Raw genomic sequence first — 20,867 nt, 5'->3', positions numbered from 1 at the left:
CAATCATCTAAGTACAACGTCACTAAGTACAACAAAAAAAAGACTAAGGGTGTTCAACCTAAATGTCTATCAACAAATGAATGGATAAAGAAGATGTGGTACATATATACAATGGAATATTACTCAAACATAAAAAAGAATGAAATAATGCCATTTGCAACAACATGGGTACAACTAGAGATTACCATACTAAGTGAAGTAAGTCAGAAAGAGAAAGACAAATACCATACGATATCACTTATATGTGGAATCTAAAATATGACATAAATGAACTTATCTACCAAATAGAAACAGACTCACAGACCTAGAGAACAGATTTGTGGTTGCCAAGCGACAGAGGGTCGGGGGAAGGATGGACTGGGAACTTGGGATTAGCAGATGCAAACTATTTATATAGAGAATGGATAAACAACAAGGTCCTACTGTATAGCACAGGGAACTATATTTAATATCCTGTGATAAACCATAATATAAAGGAACATGAAAAGGAATGTATGTGTATATATATATATATATATATATACATATATATATATACATATATATATATATATATATATATATATATATATATATAACTGAATCACTTGGCTGTGATTTACACAACATTGTAAATCAACTATACTTTAATAAAGTAAATTTTCAAAAGAGACTGAGGGTGTTCATGGGAATACATATTTGGGGGATAAAAAGGAATAGAGGAGGGAAATAATAGCCGTTTAAATTTGCTTTTTCATTTTAAATAGAGAAATGCAAAAGACAATTTTTATTCTTGTCTTTGATTAGAAAAATAAAAAAAACCACATGAATGAATACAAGTTATTGACCTTCAAAATCTGGAAAAATATAAGAGCAAATCAGTAAAATATAGTCCACTCAAAAAACAAAAGAAGGGAGAAAAAAGCAAGGAAACATTATGCTGTGAAAACATAAAACAATGACAGAAAGAGTGCCAAACATACATACTAGCAATACATAAGTGAGTTAGTCTTACTCTTTCAATTAAAAATATGTGTGTGTAATGTTCACAAGAAATAGACAAAATGACAAGAAATATTAAAAATAAAAGAAGGTAAATATACATTAGGAAAGCATATAGAAAATTAAAAACAGTTGTAGTAATATTAATGAGGGCCAAAGTAGAATTCAATTAAAATAAATTCAATAGAACACGCTCTCTGTTTACATTATTAAAGGTACAATAAAAACATAATTTAAGTTATTATATTTATGCTCCAAATAAGCACTAATTAGAAGTACAAAAAAATATAGATAATGAAAGATATTGGAAATCAAAGAAAAATTGCCCCAAAATCAATGGCTGAGAATGACATTAACCTACCAACTTTAAATATTTACACATGAATTAGTAAAAAGCAAAACACAAAAATTTGAATAATCTAATAATGTTGAATTGTATATTAAATGGCATATAAATATTTATTGTAGCTTATCATTAACTAATCCACAAAAATGTTCAATTTCTCAAAGCAGAAATTATTTAAGGCTTCCTTTCTTTTCTTTTCTTTTTTTTTTTTTTTTGCTGTATGCGGGCCTCTCACTGTTGTGGCCTCTCCCGTTGCGGAGCACAGGCTCCAGACGCACAGGCTCAGTGGCCATGGCTCGCGGGCCCAGCCGCTCCGTGGCATGTAGTATCTTCCCGGACCAGGGCACGAACCCGTGTCCCTTGCATTGGCAGGTGGACTCTCAACCACAGTGCCACCAGGGAAGCCCTTAAGGCTTATTTTCTTAACATAAATTGCTACTTCTATATTTGTACCAAATGCTACATTAAATTAGGATTAAATTAATTATGAATATCAAACATGAAGATAGAATTTTATGCAAAACTCAGACACTAAAAATTAATAAATATTTCTTCCTAATAACTCTTAGGTTAAAAAGAAAATCAAGACTTCAATTGCAGATCAAATAGTTTTTTAAAGAGAATATAAAAGCAGTAAGAAAGGAACTTAACAATGTTCATTGGATGTTGAAAAACTGAAGCTAAACTTTTAGGCTTAAATATTCCATTATTTTTAAAAATGTAAATAAATTAAAACTTAATTCATGTAATTATCAAAAAATTTAAAAAACCAAAATGAACACCTGGGAAAGAAGGTAGATTTGAAACATAAACAAAAAGAAAAGGAAGCAAAAAAAAGGAAACTTAGACAAAGCTAATTAAGGATATCAAAAGAGGTTAAATGATGAAAGAATTCCCACAAATATTTCAGTACCAGTTAATTTTTACAGTGTTCTCAAAGTTTGAAACTCTTATGGAGCATATAAAAAACAGAGAGGTATGTAATTCAGTTTATTAAGCTAGTGAATACATGATATAAAAATCTAACAAAGATAATCCAAAATAAACATAACAAGTAATATTTAAATAGCATTTATTTTATGCTAGGCATTACACTTTGCTTACACACTACACATATGCTAATTGAGTTAACATTCAAAATAACAATATGAGGTAGACCCTATTATCTTCCCCGCTTTACAGATGAGGAAACTAAGACAGAAATTTAGTGATTTGCCAAGGTAGCACAGCTGGCAGGTGTCAGAGCCAGGAACAAATTAACATATGAATCCAGATGAGAAAATCCTAAATAAAATAAACACCAAGCTGAACCCTAAAGTACTGTAAATTAAAAGGACCTTCCATGATGACCTAGTAGAATTTATTTTGGTAATATAAATACCTCATTTTATTTCACTTTGTTTTATTGTGCTCTGCAGATATTTTGTTTTTTACACATTGATGTTTTGCCCCTGCATTGAGCACATTTACTGGCACCATTTTTCCCACAGCATCTGCTTACTTTGTGTCTCTGTGCCACATTTGGATAATCCTCCCAATATTTCAAACTTTTTCATTATTATTATATTTGCTATGGTGATCTGCGATCAGAGCTTTGATGTTACTACTATAATCGTTTGGGGGCACCACTAACCACACACACATAAAACAGCAAACTTAATTTATAAATGTTGAGTGTGTTCTGACTGCTCACAGACTGGCCATTTCCCATCTCTCTCCCTCTCCTCAGGTCTCCCTGTTCCCTCAAACACAATATTTAAATTAGGCCAATTAATAACTCTACAATGGCCTCTAAGTGCTCAAGTGAAAGGAAGAGTTGCATGTCTCTCACTTTAAATCAAAAGCTAGAAATAATTAAGCTTAGTGAGAAAGGCATGTCAAAAGCTGAAATAAGGTCTAAAGCTAGTCCTCTTTCACCAGTTAGCCAAGTTGTGAATGCAAAGGAAAAGTTCCTGAAGGAAACTAGAAGTGCTACTCCAGTGATCACACAAATGTTAAGAAAGTGAAACAGCCTTATTGCTGATATGGAGAGAGTTTTATTGGTCTGGATAGAAGATCAAACCAGCCACAACCTTCCCTTAAGCCAAAGCCTAATCCAAAGCTAGGCCCTAACTCTCTTCAATTCTATAAAGGCTGAGAGAGGTGAGGAAGCTACAGAAAAGTTTGAAGCTAGCAGAAGTTGGTTCATGAGGCTTAAGGAAAGAAGCCATTTCCATAACATAAATGTGTCAGGTGAGGCAGCAAGTGCTGATGAAGAAGCTGCAGCAAGTTATACAGAATATCTAACTAAGATAATTCGCGAAGGTGAGGACACTAAACAACAGATTTTCAGTGTAGATGAAACAGGCAACTGTTGGAAGAAGATGCAATCTAGGAGTTTTATAGCTAAAGAGGAGAAGTCAACACCTGGCTTCAAATCTTCAAAGGACAGACTGACTCTCTTATTAGGAGCTAATGCAGCTGATGACTTTAAGTTGAAGTCAATGCTCATTTACCATTCCAAAAATCCCAGGGCCCTTAAGAATTATACTAAATCTACCCTACTTGGATGATAGCACATCTGTTTAAGATGGCTTATTGAATATTTTAAGCCCACTGTTAAGAACTATTGCTCAAAAAAAAAGACTCATTTCAAAATATTACTGATCATCTTGACAATGAACCTGGTCACCCAAGAGCTCTGATGGAGATGTACAATGAAAGTCATGTTTTTTTCCTGCCTGCTAACACAAGATCTATTCTGTAGCCCATGGATCAAGAAGTAATTTTGACTTTCAAGTCTCATTATTTAAGAAATACATTTATAAGGCTACAGCTGCCATAGATAGTGATTCTGTGGATGGATCTGGGAAAAGTCAATTGAAAACCTTCTGGAAAGGATTCACCATTCTAGATGCCATTAAGAACAATTGAGATTCATGGGAAGAGGCCAAAATATCAACATTAACAGGAGTTGGAAAGGAGTTGATTCCAACCCTCATGGATAACTTTGAAGGGTTCAACACTTCAGTGCAGAAAGTCACTGCAGATGTGTTGGAAATAGCAAGAGAAATAGAATTAGAAGTGGAGCCTGAAGATGGAACTGGATTGCCACAATCTCATGTTATACTTTAATGAATGAGGAGTTGCCTCTTCTGGATGAGCAAAGAGATTCCTTGAGATGGATTCTACTCCTGGTAAAGATGCTGTGAAGACTATGAACTGACAACAAAGAATTTTAAATATTACATAAACTTAGTTGATAAAGCAGCCACAGGGCTTAAGAAGATTGACTCCAAATTTGAAAGAAATTCTACTGTGCATAAAATACTATCAAATAGCATTACATGCTACAGAGAAATCATTCATGAAAGGAAGAATCAATCAATATGGCAAACTCCACTGGTGTCTTATATTAAGAAACTGCCACAGCCATCCCAGCCTTCAGCAGCCACCACCCTGATCTGTCAGCCGCCATTGACATCAAGGCAAGACCCTCCACCAGCAAAAAATTGCAACTCACTACAGGCTCAGATGATGGTTAGCATTTTTTAGCAAGGAAGTACTTTTTTAATTAAGGTACTGTGTTTTTAGACATAATGTTATTACACACTTAAGAGACTACAGTATAGTGTAAACATAACTTTTATATGCACTGGGTAACCAAAAATTAGTGTGACTTGCTTTATTACAGTGGTCTGGAACTGAACTTGCAAAATCTCTGAGGTATGCCTGTATCGTTTAACATTAATACATTTATTTTTTTAATCGTATGTATAAGTCAAATGGAAAAGAAATCCGTTCAATAAAGGTTGCAGACACATTCCCCCAAATTAATATTTGTTTCTGATATTAAAATCTCCAGACCTTGAGACAAAATGCAGAAATACTGCAAGTAATAAACAATGTCTATTAATGTTTGTTCCTGGAAATATTATGAAGTGAATGTCCATAAAGACTTCCTTGTTCAGGATACTTGACTATGCAGGATGAAATTAAAGACAGACAGTTAGCAGAGAGAGAGATATATAAAATGGTTGTGCTGTTATGAAATAGAGAAACCCCTTGGAGATCAGAAACTAAAAGAATTACTTTCTAGAGTGGTAAGCCAGTCCTTAAACCAGTGTCTTTCCTGAAGTTGACTAATTCTGATTAACTAGTCTAGAGCATGGAGCATGGTTTTATGGAACAGAAGACAAATTCTAGGTACTACTCAAGTTAGGAGGACATATCAGAGAACTTTACATATAAACTCAAGACTCCTGAAAGGGTAAACTAGAAAATACACAGGTATGTTCACACACACACACTCTCTCTCTCTCTCACACACACACACACACACACATGCACAATCATGAAACACACAAGAAAACAAGGCCCTGATAAAGACTTAGCAGAAAAATCAAACTGCAGAATCAAATAGATAGCAGAGAATACTAGTAACAGATACAAATTATAAAGTAAACATAGAGCTGTCCTCTCTTATCTGCGGTTTCACTTTCTATGGTTTCAGTTAATCTGTGGTCAAACACAGTCGAAAATTATTAAATGGAAAATTCCAGAAACAGACAATTCATTAGTTTAACATCAAGTACCATTCTGAGTACAGTGATGAAATCTTGCACCATCCCACTCTATCCTGCCCAGGATGTGAATCATTCCTTTTTGCAGCATATCTCATCCCACTGGTCACTTAGTAGCCATATTAGTTTTCAGATTGACTGTCAAGGTTTTGCAGTGCTTGCATTCAAGTAACCCTTATTTTACTTAGTAATGGCCCCAAAATATGAGTAGTGATACTGGCAATTCAGATATGCCAAAGAGAAGCCATGAAATGCTTCCTTTAAGTGAAAAGATGAAAATTTTCAACTTAAAGACAAACTGTATGCTGAGGTTGTTAAGGTCTACCATAAGAACAAATCATCTGTCTATGAAATTGTGAAGAAGGAAAAAGAAATTTGTGATAGTTTTGCTGTTGCACCTCAAATTGTAAAAGTTTTGACCACAGGGCATGATAAGTGTTTGGTTAAGATGAAAAAGGCATGGAATTTGTACAAAAAGATATTTTGAGAGAGAAAGACCACATTCACATAACTTTATTATAGTATATTGCTATAACTGTTTTATTTTATTATTAGTTGTTGTTATTCTTGCTGTGTCTAATTTATAAATTAAACTTTATCATAGGTATGCCTGTATAGTAAAAAAAAAAACACAGTATATACAGTGTTTGGTACCATCTGCAGTTTCAGGCATCCACTGGGAATCTTGAAACATACCTCCAGGGATACGGGGGGACTGTATTTAATATGTTTAAAGAAACAAAAATAATATTAAATATAGGTGAATTAAAAGAGACTATTAGAAAAACAAAATGCAGTTAGAAACTTTTCTTATAAAATATACCAAAATAAATTCCAGATGGATTAAAGAATTAATTATCATAAAAAGAAATCAAGTGGTCAAGATGAAAGTGGTCAAAGGTACAAACTTCCAGTTATAAGATAAATAAGTACAAGGGATGTAATGTACAACATGATTAATATAATGAACTCTGCTGTATGTTATACATGAAAGTTGTTAGCAGAGTAGATCCTAAGAGTTCTCATCACAAGGAAAAATTTTTTTCCTTTTTCTTTTATTTTGTATCTATACGAGATGATGAACGTTCACTAAACTTATTGTGGTAATCATTTCATGAAGTATGAAAGTCAAATCATTATACTGAACACCTTAAACAGTGTTGTATGTCAATTATATTTCAATAAAACTGGAAGAATAATAGGAAATAAAAACTAAAGAAATAAACAATTTGTCTAAACTTGGAGTAGATAAGAATTTTAGGATTATAAAGGCATGTAAGAAATCCAATAGAAAAATATTACTATGCATAATAATTTTAGCATGTCATTATTATAGCTAAAGTGGGTTTTCTGAATTTTCATAGGTTATTACATAAAAAATTTTAAATTATATACATTAAAAATTATCTATAATAATGAGACACAAAGAAAATCTAGAAATTGTTCATAACAAATATGACATACTATTAGAGCTCTTACAAATCTATGGAGGAAAAAAACCCACCTTACACCAAAAAGAAAATTAAGGAAACAGAAAATTCACACACAAAATATTTGTTTTTCTCTAGCCATCAGGTTAATGCCAATGAGATACTGAACATCATTTCTCAGGATCTGGTTACTCATTCTGACTAAGAAATCCAAATCGTTAGACTACATCTGAGACTGTTTCCTAAAGAGATCATCAGACTAAACAGGAAGAGAAAAATGTATCATGGTTATATGTCTAATTATTCAACTCAAGTCCATATTGAATAAAATAGATCTAATTATAATATTACAAGTATTGATTATTGCTTTCAATTTAAAATTAGAAAAATTAATTATTGGCCTGGAACCAAATATCTCTACACAATTTTTGAAAAGGTGAAGATGCAATTGACAGACACTGTCAAGTAGGTTGAAGATCAGGGGAGCATGTAAGGATGCTCTTTTTCTAAGTTTGTGTAGTATGACCTCAAGGGATAAAGCCCAACTTTAATAAATCAAAAACTAGGAATTTAAGCTTTTTATTTAACATGGTAAAAATACCGTAGAAGAAAAAAATTATAAAAAGATATGAATGGTAGAAAGAAGGAAGAATGTGATATGAATGAAATGTTTGTGTTCCAAGATGGACAGTCAGTGGGCAATATTTAATGGTGATGAAAAATACTAAGAATATTGTTCAGATATTGTTTGAAAGATAAGTTCTTCCAAAAGAACTTAATAGGAGGAAAGGATCAGTGTGATTAAATTTGGAAATGAGACTAGGGGTGGATAAGTTGAAGAGGACACTTTGCTGTTTATTTTATTCCCTTCCCTACTGTTAAAATTTTATGTGACCATGTGTTGTTTTAATAATAATTGAAAAATCACTATTTTGTACAACTGTAACATATAATATTGTACATCAACTATACCACAATTTGGAAAAAAGAATTAAGAGCACAGAGGAAAAAAAATAATTGAAAAATATTTATATCCAGAGATCTTCATTAAAGCATTGGTTAAAATACACAAAATTTAGAAACAATCTTAATATCTATTCAAAGTTGAGTACTCTATTCAGGAGCTAAATCCAGATTTCAGAGAAATGAACAGATATGGGGAAAAATTCATCATGTAAAGTTAACACAAAAATGTTAATAACAGTACTATGCTGAATTACCACTGCATTGAATACTCATTTTTCTACTTTTCTATTTTTTTAGTCACTTTTTTCAACAACAAAATACCTATCATTTTAAACTCAGGGGATAAAATTAAATTACATTGCTCAAAATAATGCGATTTAGTTGCTACCATAAAAAGATAAGGGACCATAAAATGAAAAGTGACATCAATAATTCACCATTTGAGTTTTTAAATAATCATTTTTTAATCTTTTAAGATTTAAGACTGCAAGGCTTAAACAGATAATCAAATAGTTTTGTAAAGAAAGCAGGTAAGCTAAACTGTGACAAAGAAATATTGCCAGTCTTTTAAATAGAAGGTCTTTCGGGGAAAAAGCCTATAGCAGAGCCATGATTTATTTTAGTCTTTCCACAGAAGAGAAGAATCCAGTCTTAGAAATATAAAGAAACAGTTCCAGATATATTCAATGAATTTTCTACTTTGGCAAGCAAATTTCCTGGAAGCAGTTCCTAAACATTTTACATCAAGGAGTTAATTTGGCATTTGATTACTTAATGTTTGGAGTTCATCATGAATTTCAATCCTCAAAGAAGGTTTTGTCTTAAACTAATGTCAGCCTCTTTCCCTTCATTAACTCATTCCTACCGCCTTTTACAGTCCTTTATGTAGACTTCTCGCTTTCTGTATTATTAACTACATCTCAGTCTGTGATCTCACCTATTCGCTCTTCCCATTGTAGCACGCACATCCCTCAATGAACACTGTCATTTCACCCTAGAAATCATACATGCTATAAAGCAATATAATAAATAGCAAGACATCAAAAAATTACATACACCACAGATTTATAATAGACTAGAAGATATATATATAGATATGTATATATGTATATATGTGTATATATATATGTATATACACATGTATACTAATGCAAAACAAATGATTCAACTTTTCTTGCTTTTAAAGTATAATTAAACAAACATAATTATTGAGATGAATTAAAAACTGCTTCCTGTAGGGGACATTGATAGCTGTAAGAATAAATTTATACTGAGCCCACATGCTCTGGGGCCCACGTGCTGCAACTACTGAGCCTGGATGCTTCAACTACTGAAGCCTGCGCACCTAGAGCCTGTGCTCCACAACAAGAGGAGCCACCGCAATGAGAAGCCTGCGCACCACAACAAAGAATAGCCCTACTCACCGCACCTAGAGAAAAAAGCCTGCGCGGCAACAAAGACCGAACGCAGCCAAAAAAAAAAAAAAAAAAGAATAAATTTATTACATGAATGAAATTTACTGCAACAGGTTCTTCTGAAAATAATCACACTTGGCTTTAGTTGTTCTTTCATCAGAACAATGGCCTTCTACTATAGCTCTCACCTTGTTGAGCACGTTTTTCATCCTTGACACAGACTTCATTTAAGGAACCAACTGGGTCACAATGGCATGGCTGGCATGGTCTTGGAAAATTTGGAGATATCTAACAAAAATATTAAAATTCTGTTTTAAAAACACTAAATTTTTCAATTCAGCAAGCCTTTAAAGAACATTTTAATAAATGATAATAAATTATATTTAGAAAATGATAATATAAGAAATTTTCTTTATTATATGTTTGCATTTTCTAAAATCAATTTCATCTAAGTGGATACACAGAAATAAAGAGGATAGTATAATAAACTACTAAATATTTGTTACCTAGATTCAACAATTATCAAGATTTTGCTATATGATTCATCACGTTTTATTCTTTGCTGAAGTTTTTAAAGAAAATCCCAAATAAAGAGTCTTTTAATCCCTACACATTTCAGTATGCATCTCTTTCTTTTATAATCACAGTATCATTATCATTACAAACAAAAAGAACAATGTTTGCTTATATAGAGGACATTAGAATATTAGAGAAATATACATTCCATAGTAAAACCTTACTGTTTTATTACAACATAGTTCAAAATTAGTAATTTTTCCCCAAATTAATTTTTCAAAAACTTTTTACATTGATCATGATATAGCTAATTAAATAGAAATTTATATTTGGTGCTTGAAAAAGATGTTAAATATTTACATTAAAAATTTGACTTTCTCAGGAGGCAGCATAATCTGGGGGGAAACAATGTAGGCTCTGTAATTAGGAAGGCTTGAGTTCATATCCCACTGTGTCCACTTACTGGCTATGCGGCCTCCTGCAATTTACTTACTTCCTGATAATATGAGCATAATAGTAGAAACTTTAGTGATGTTATTAAATTAAAATTAAGAGGAATAACATATAAAGCATCTCATAAGATTCCTCACATACATTAAATACAAAGTACAACTAGTAGTTTTTAATTAGAATATTTTAATTAAACACACCTAGACTGTGCTAATGTACCAAATATACAATATTTTCAAGATGCAATAAGGACAAAAAAAATCAACAAATTCTTTGCCTAGGAAATACTAATACTCTGAATATATACAAAAAATTGTGTATATAAGTATATATATATATGTTTCTCCCCAAAAATACAGTTTTATATGTATATATCTAGGTTTAATTGATAAATGAAAACCTCTTTGCTAATATAAATCAAAGTTTCACAAGTAGAGAAATATTTACATGTCTGATAGAATTCAATCAACTATATCCACAGATCAGCTTCAAAATCATCATTTGTTAAAGACCCATTCATTCACTTCCTATTATGAAGTAAGGACTTTGCAAAGCACAGATAAGGCCTGATTTCTGCCTTAAAGAAGCTTACAGGAATAGCAGACTTGAAAGATATTGATTAAATAGAATGTGCAAAGTGATAAAACAGACACACAGGCAGAGCGTTCTGGGGCAAAAGAAGAGAGAGTAAAAACACAATGAAGTCAAGCAATGTTTCACAGAAAAAGTGACATTTAGACTGGAGCTTGAAATATGAGTAGCAATTTGAGAGTGGAATTGGGAGAAGGGCTTTCTAACCAAGAGAAAACCAAGACATGAAGAAAAACAAAACAAAACAAAACTCTCTGTGGGCATATAGCAATAAATTTCTTTAGGATAAATTCTTAGCTCTTATAAATATGATTTATGATTCCCATGATGATCTTGAGTAAACCAAAGCCTCTTAATTTGTTATCCTTCTTTGTGGTAATTGGGAAAATCTGCCTGAATCAGACTGCTGATCAGGAACAAGTTCTAACATAAGAGATTTTATAAATTCATCTACTTTATACTTGATTTTTAATTTTATTCAAATAATCAGATTACTAATCAATCCTCAAAGTAAGCACTGCTATATATGTGTGTGTGTGTATTTTAACACTTAAATGTATGTATTTAGGAGATAAATCTAAAATTAGATTTTAAGGCAATAATTTTAGGAATATAATAGAGATACGTTATTTAGCTATAAAATTTGCAGTGCACAAAACTTTTCTTTCTATATCTTCATAAAAACACATGGATTTCTACCCTTAAGAACCTGAAAGGTTTGAATTTTTAACACAATATAGCATACGTATTTTTATGTGTTAAAATACCAAAATCTAGGCTCAGATTCACTTAATAACTTGTAATAACAACTTGATCAAGCTTCCAGTTTTAATGATGGCACAGTGTCTTGTATAGGTCTAGCACACAGTCAAATGACAATTATGAATTCTGGACAAAATATAAAAATCAAACATTTGAGGACTTGGGATAATAATCAAAAGCAGGCAGAAATTAGAAGGATTTGAGATTTGAAAGAAGAAAATACAGTAGATGAGATCCATGTTCATATAAGGGTAACAACAAAATTTGCATATCAATACCCCTCAATTCTTAACTGATCCTTTAATTGTACATTAAATCAGGGGAATCCAAGGAGCCCAATGGATAGCAACAGCTGGAAAGCTAAATGATCTAAGTAAAATTTTCCATTCTACACACCATAAAGTGAACAGAAATGAGAGTTTATCAACAAAGTTGGAAAGGTTAGATAAACACCCTGAGCTTTTTATTAATCTGTCCTAACAAAGTATAAAAGCAAGCCTCCTCAGTTTAATAGTGATTAGTCAGTAAGTTGATTACCTATTAAAACAAAATTCACAAATCTTTGGAAGAAGACAACAAAATCTTGTCTCTACACTGTATCATCCTCAATGTCCTGTGTAAATCATAAATTGCTAGACACGAGGAGAAAAATGAAGGTGTGGTCCTTATTCAAGAAACAGCAAGTCAATAAAAACAGACCCTGAGGTGTCCCAAGTATTGAAATTAGCAGACAAGGACAGGTCTGTATATATGCCCAAGAATATAAAGGAAATAATCTTCATAAGGAGTAAACACATGGATTATTTCAGCAGAGAAATGGAAATAACAAAAAACACAATAAGTCTAAAAAGCTGAAAACAAAATATCTCAACGAAAAAATTTACTGGATATGCTTAGCAGCAGGTAAGTGATGGCAGGGAGAAAGGTAGTATACCTAATTACAGATAAATAGAATTTATCCAATCTGAAGAACAAAACAAATTTTAATTACCACAGACTCAGTAACCTATAGGACACAGTCCAGGAACCTGACCTGTATGCAGTTGGAGTCACAAAAGGGGAAGAGAGAGCATGGTTCAAAAAAAATTTTAAAGAAATAATGGCCTAAAATTTCCAAAATGTGGTATAAAATCTCAATTTATAATTACAAGAAGCTCAGTAGCCAAGAAGGTAAGCACAAAGAAAGCCACATTTAGACACACATGGCCCAATTCTGAGATTGGAAAATTTTCTCTGTAACTAAAATTGTAGGCTTTGTAAGGCACATAAGGTTTGTTTCTTCTCTTCCTCCTCCTTCTCTCCTCCTCCTCTTCCACCTAGTTCTTGTTCATCTTGTTCTTCTTTTTCTTTTCCTTAATTTTTTTGTTATTCTTTTCATTTTCGTTCCATCTCCTTTCCCTTCCTCTCCTTTTTCTCCTCCCCTCCTTCTCCTCCGCCTCTTTCTTTTTTTTTCTTTTAACAAACTTTTACAAATGTAAAAAAAAAATTATTTGTTTGCAGGCCATATAGATATAGGCCATGGGCCAAATTTGATCGAGAGGTCATAGTTTGCCAATACATGTTTTGGCTGCTAAAAGACAAATAAAAAGGATATCTTGAAATCAGTCAGAGAATTAAAGACACATTATATATAGAAGAAAAAAATGCAAATGATGGCTGCCTTCTCATTAGAATAAGTGAAATCCAGAAAATACTGTATCTTTATTTTTTAATAAATTTATTTATTTTATTTTTGTCTGTGTTGAGTCTCCATTGCTGCATGCAGGCTTCTCTCTAGTCGTGGTGAGCAGGCTTCTCATTGCGGTGGCTTCTCTTGTTGTGGAGCACGGGCTCTAGGCATGTGGGCTTCAGTAGTTGTGGCACACAGGCTCAGTAGTTGTTTCTCATGGGATTAGTAGCTCCGAGGCCTGTGGGATCTTCCCGGCCCAGGGCTCAAACCTGTGTCCCCTGCATTGGCAGGCAGATTCTTAACCACTGCACCACCAGGGAAGCCCAAGAAAATACCATATCTTTAAAGTACTGAAAGAAAAACAAACATCTCTCTCCATGTAATGAAAATATACTTCAGTAATAAGGGTAGAATAAAGACATTTTCAGATGAAATAAACATGAGAGAAATTGTCACCATCAATTCTTGCCCTATTTAAAGAAAAGCTAAAGGAAGTTCTTCAGGCAGAAGGAAATTATACAAAATTAACAAATTAACAAAACACATGCAAGATCTCTACACTGAAAACACTGATATGAATAATTAAAGAAGACAGAAATAAGTGAAGTGATATACTATATTCATTGACTGGAAGACTCAATATTGTTAAAGTGTTAGTTCTCTCCATATTTGCCTTTAGATTCTATACAACAATCCCAACTAATATTTCTGTCATTGAGAAGTTGATTCTAAAATGTGTATGGAAATGTAAAGAAACTACTATAGCCAAAACAATCTTCAAAAGGAAGAATAAAGTTAGTGTACATATGTTTCTGAATTCTAGTTTTATTAAAGCTAAAGTCATCAGGCTTCCCTGGTGGCACAGTGGTTGGGAGTCCGCCTGCCGATGCAGGGGACACGGGTTCGTGCACCGGTCTGGGAAGATCTCACCTGCCGTGGAGCGGCTGGGCCTGTGAGCCATGGCCACTGAGCCTGCGCGTCTGGAGCCTGTGCTCCGCAATGGGAGAGGCCACAACAGTGAGAGGCCCGCGTACCGCAAAAACAAACAAACAAACAAACAAACAAACAAAAAAAACTAAAGTCATCAAGATAGTGTGCCATTAGCACAAAGATGGACAAATAAATCCATGGAACAGAACTGGGGCTCCAGATGTTGACACAAAAGATCAACTGATTTTCAAAAAATGCCTCAAAACAATTTAAAAGAGAAAAAGAAATATTTTTCCAAAAATGGTGCTGGAACAACAGATGAACCACATAGATCTCAATCATTATTTCATACCCTACACAAAGATTAACTTGAGATGGGCCATAGCCCTAAAAGTTAAAATTATAACATTTCTAGAATAAAAAAGAACAATTTCTTGACTTGAAGAAATACTTCACAAGAGAAGATATAGGAATAGCCAATAAACACTTAAAATAAGAATTTAATCCATGGGATCTGCTGTAAAATTCATAATAGAAGATCTGCTGTAGCACCAAGCATTGATGGGAATGACTTAGTGATTGCCTAGTATCCACTTGCCATACCTACTACACCCACATCCACTAGAATGGCTAATTCAAAAAGATAGTCAAGACCAAATAATAGAGATAATATGGAAGAACTAGAACTTACATACATTTTTGGTGAACATGTAAAACAGTATTACTAACTTGACAAAATGTTGTCAGTATCTTATAAATTCAAACATATATCTATCCTATGAAACAAGTATTCTACTCCTAGATATTTACACAAGGTTAATAACACATGACCACAAAAAGACTCATATAAAATTGTTTTATAGGAGCTAACCAAAAACTGGAAATGACCCAAATATCCACCAACAGGAGAATGGATTAAAAATCAAGATATGTACATGCAAAGGACTACTCCTTAGCAATTTTTTTAAAAGAAATAACTACTGATGTGTACAACATGAATAAATCTTAACATGTTAAATTGAGTGAAAGGAAGACCAAAAATTTTATGTACTTTATGATTTCTTTTTTAGGAAATTCACTAAGAGGTAAAACAAATTTATGCTCTAAAAATCAGAACAGAGTTTGCCTGGGGGTGGTGACTGACTGGAATGAGGCACAATGGGACTTTCTGGAGAGATGGAAATATTTTATATCATATCCTGAAAGATTTATACAGTTTCTACTATGAAATATTTCTAGTCACCTTTGAGAATTTGAAGTCCAATTATTTAGAGAAGCTATCAAAATTATTTTTCCCCATAATACATCTCTGTCTGAAAAAGCCAAAATAACACTTAATGAAAGAAAAAGCATACTTTACCCCTTTGGGTCTGAAGAAACCATCAATGCATGTCTCACAATTTACACCAGCAGTGTTTCGAGTACAGTTAATGCACACACCCCCTCCAATGTACTTTCCATGTATATTTAAACTCAGATTTCTTCTGGCAACATTTTCATCATAATAGCATTCTTCAGCTTTCCCATGACAATTACAGGCTGCATTAGGGAAAAATAAATTTATAAACATTAATTTCAGATATATTTTAAAATAATATTTTGTTACATAAGAGATTTTTATACCATATGGAAAATTATATTACATTATATATATATAATGAATACAAAGGTATCTAGAAAGTACTTGGATTTATTAGACATATTAATAAATTTGCATGTTTTAATGGAACTGGAAATAGTTAAAACATAAATTAAGCTGAAGCATATGAAATTGCCAATATTTGACTGATTTTATCTTATAAAACTGATATTTCATATAATTCACCCTACATTTTCCTATTATGACAAACAAATTACTGAAGTATGGTACTGAATGATTAACATCCATGTAATCTGTAATGAATAATTATTATATGTGAACCTCTGTGTTAGATACTACGGGTAAAAAGGATGCTTAGTATATACACTTGACCCTTGAATAATGCAGGAGTTAAGGGCACCAATCCTTTGTGCAATGGAAAATTAGAGTATAACTTTGCAGCCAGCCCTCCCCGTCCTTGGTTTCTCATCCCCCAATTCAACCAACCATGGATTGTGTAGTACTGTAGCACTGTTGTCTGCATTTAGTGAAAGAAATCCGCCTATAAGTGGACCCTTGCAATTCAAATCCATGCTGTTCAAGAGTCAAATGTTATTCTTTCTTTTACTACTAATCATAACTAAAACCTAGGGATGTTTTTATATGCCACATTCTGTTCTAAATGTTTTATATTTATTACCACTGATTTTAATTCTCAAATAGTTTTGTGACTTACAGACTCTATTAACCTCTTTTCATATATTAGGAGCCTCAAGCACAGAGAAGTGAAGTAACTAGTAAAAGTTCACCAAATCAGTACTGTAAGCCAAACTCTGAAGTCAGGCTCCAGAGTCTGCAGGGCTAACCACTACCACAATCCCTTCAAGTTATCTGATAAGAAAAAGCTGCACGATAAGTGCCAAGGTATCAGGACAAGATGAGAGCTGGTTTGCTCAGTGGTGAGATCATGCTATTTTGTGCCAGTCTTGGATCTGGGTGTCCTCTTCACTCCTTAGTAGTCCTGTGAGGTAGGGAACTTCATTTCACTAAAGCTCAGTTTCCATATAAAACATGAAGTGGTCAGTAGTAATTATGAGGTAGGGATATTAAAAATGCATGGGGCCTCCCTGGTGGCGCAGTGGTTGAGAGTCCGCCTGCCGATGCAGGGGATACGGGTTCGTGCCCCGGTCTGGGAGGATCCCATATGCCGCGGAGCGGCTGGGCCCGTGAGCCATGGCCGCTGAGCCTGCGCATCCGGAGCCTGTGCTCCGCAACGGGAGAGGCCACAACAGTGAGAGGCCCGCGTACCGAAAAAAATAAAAAAAATAAAAAATAAAAATGCATGTAAAATCATTAGCATAACGTGCTATAAATAAGTTCCCAATTGATTTTCCCTGTTCCACTTCCTCTCATCTTCATCCTCTATGTTTTCGTAGCCCCGTTCTCTTCTTCTCCTTTTCTTTTTCATATCACACTACAGGAGTTCAGAGGAATGAAAAAATCACTTCCCCAGGAAGAATTGGGTAAGGCTTTGAAAAATGGGTAGAATTTATTTTAGGATGGGAACTAGGCAAAAAATATACTATGCAGTGTCCTTCCTCATATGTTGAGTTTCTTAGGTGTCCTTGCATTGATTTCCACATCTATATGTGTGTGTGTATGTGTGCATGTGTATGCACGTGCACAGGCCTGTGTGCGGCACACAGCTCAATCTTTTTTTTAATTCCACAAAAGGGGACATTTATATACTGTTCTGAACTATATTTTTACTAACAGTAAATGGCATGGTTCCTTCTCTACTGGTATTATGTTTTCCCTAAGGCTACACTGGGTACTTCTTGATTAATTAGATGCCTAATAGTGGGCAGTTACATTGTTTCCAGATTTCTCCTTTATAACACTGAGTACCTACCAGGAGGGCAATGGAGGTGGGGGTAGGAGTGGGGGTCTGGTGTTAGATGGCTCCCCATTTGCCAGCTGAGTGACTTTGAGGAGAGAGTTCAAGTCTTAGCGTCATTTTGGTACTTAACTCTTAGGTTGTGGTGAGAATGCAGATCATCTAGCAGAATACCTGAGACAGTAAATACTCAGCCCTGTAAATGTCAGTAGCAGTGGTATTAGCAATTGGGTACTAAAGACAAGGATCATAAAATGTCCTGTACAGCTATCCAAGTCCATCTACAGATTAAATTCCTGCAAGTGCAATTTCTAGTCAAGGGGCATGGGAAATTTTAATTTTAATTAACTTGAAAAAATTCCCTCTGCAAATGCTGTCAGATTACTCTCCCTCCGATAGATAGGATAAAACTGTTTCCCCACAGCCTCACCAAAACTGTGTATTACCAACATTTTCCATTCGGTGAGCATTCAAACATATGTTGAGTGAATGAATGAACACTTTGGTAAGTTTAAAAAAAGTACTTTTATTGTTTTAATGGATACTTCCTTAATTATAAATAAGTGTGATCATTTCTTTATATGGTTATGTCATATTTTTTTCCTGAGAAATATCTGTTTTGATCTTTGCTCATTTTTAACAGGTTGTTTTGAATTTTTTTCTTATTGCTATGGAAGATCTCTTCATATAGTAAGGATATTATCTCCTTTTCTTGTTTGTTGCAAATATCTTCTTCAGCTTGTTGGCTTTTGATTTAAGATATAATACTCTTGCTATATTAATGGAGAGTTTTCAAAATGTATTCTAGGGGACATGTAGTCACAAATATAAATCACTAGGCATCATAAGCAGTTTTATACCTTTAGGACAATGCACAAGAATTCTCAAAAATCTTGTAAAAATATATTGCAAGAAATAGTCAAGATTTCTGCTACAAGTACAACTAGAGGGAAATACAGAGGAATACAAATTTATTCTCACATTATTTAGAACTAGTATTGCTGACTGTACTTATAACCATGAGCTAATGTAGGTAAAGACTGATGCCTGAGGAGCAGTCCTTTTCACACTCCATGTATGAGGGCCCTTTCCTACAGCCTTGGCTGCTGTTTGAAGGTCTTGGGCCTGAACAGCTTTTATCTATAGCCTTAGAGGACATGGATAGTATCTACTCACAAAGAGCCATTTTTCATCAGAAGTTTGTTATTTCACAGAATGTCCAAGACACATGATAGAAACTGTCTGTTAGTAGAGGCTTAGCAATGGAATACATATCCTTTGCACTTTAGAGATATAACCTGCCTCAAATAAGCTAGATTGATAAAAGTCAAAATTAAATTCAAATGAATTAGAAGGCAGTTATTCATTTTATAGAGGGATTTGTCACGTTGCAGAAGGATTTTTCTAAATATTAAGAGGTGATTGGAACACAATTCAACTTGGAAAATAAAATTTTCATATAAGCTTTTACGAATGTATACATTGCCCAAAGCACAATATTTATACAAGGTTTTATGGTTAAGACCCCTATCTTTAATTTGTGGATTTCAAAAAAAAAAATTATTTTTTCAGTTTGGAAATACAACCTCCCATCTCTTCCACAAAGAAAGATAAATTGTTTTATAATAACACTATTTTATAAAAATGTATATAGAAGCAAGTGGAAATTTCCTTCTGTGTTGCTTTGTCCATCCCTATTGCTAATAAGTCTGATCCATCCTTTCTGTTTCCTTGTTTAAACACATACACACAAGTGGAGAGTGGTAAAGGATTCTGCAGATCCACTTAACGTTACATCATGATAACTTTGTGACAGAATGTCAGAGACATCAAGAAGAATCCCTACCCTCAAATGCTCAAAAGTTCCACGCATGACTGCTGATATTCCACAAGCAGAAGAGAAAGTAATTGTATTTAAGGAAGTTTGAGAAGAGATATTCATGGTGCCATTTAACTTAAATTCAGTCTTAGGAATGAACGTCTGCTCTTGTTGGGAGAAGCTGTGGAGATCCTGAGGGATCATCAGGAATGGGGTTGGGGGTAGATGATAAAAAACAAGGGCTGGGCATCTGATACCCCCCCTTACAACACTGGGTAGTGGTGGCCCATTCCCTCAGATACATCTCAGTAACAATGAGTGATTTTTAAACCAAAATATCTTCACAAGCACGCAGACACAAATCAAAAGGCAAAAGAGATATGTGCAGAAAATGAAGGGACTCAAGACATTGATAGGATAGGCAGAATCTTAAACTGAAAAGAAAATGTATTTTATGTTTGGGGAATATTTTATGATTAAAGCCTGTTACAATTTCAATAATTTTAAGGACCTATCTTGTCTGACACATGATACATGATAAATATTTTTATTCAATAAATATATAAGGTTGATATTGGCTTAAAATGTCTACCAAGCCTGTTTTGGTGACCACATACACCTATTGAACTGAAAAAATGTGATTAGAACTGATTCACTAAAATATTAATATTTGAATTCAATAGAATTGGGCTTTCTGGCTAGTTCGGATTTATAGTTCAGCAGAAGTCTTTGTTTTCAGGTCTCGTCTTGGCCTGAACAGATCTCCAGAAACAGAAGTTTCTCTAGTTTCCCTGTCACTGTGTTGGGACAGTTGGCAATATTAGGCTACAAAGTCATCTGCTACCTTTCTTGGGTATTTCCCTTCAGGAAAAACTTCAAAAGTGATCATATTAAAGTATAAATGAGTATTTGTTGGCAAATGTTTGCATAGCCAGTTGTTTTATGGTTTTTCAT

At 33.7% G+C, this 20,867-nt stretch overlaps 1 protein-coding gene across 2 annotated transcripts in view; it reads right to left on the bottom strand.

The window, feature by feature from the left end:
• LAMA2 (laminin subunit alpha 2) overlaps positions 1-20,867 on the bottom strand; it is a gene marked incomplete at its 5' end in the record, with an annotated part of 604,254 nt that overhangs the window by 322,117 nt on the left and 261,270 nt on the right. For both annotated transcript variants that reach the window (XM_079716968.1, XM_079716967.1), the window contains 2 exons: positions 9,889-9,988; positions 15,979-16,157. In XM_079716968.1, the coding sequence (XP_079573094.1) occupies positions 9,889-9,988; positions 15,979-16,157 (279 nt within the window). The remainder of the gene's footprint in view (positions 1-9,888; positions 9,989-15,978; positions 16,158-20,867) is intronic.

Source organism: Hyperoodon ampullatus (genome assembly GCF_949752795.1).
Source record: "Hyperoodon ampullatus genome assembly, chromosome: 12".
NCBI classification, from domain to species: Eukaryota; Metazoa; Chordata; class Mammalia; order Artiodactyla; family Ziphiidae; genus Hyperoodon; species Hyperoodon ampullatus.
The sequence above is the reverse complement of the archived record's forward strand: the minus strand, read 5'-3'. Positions and strand labels throughout refer to the sequence as shown.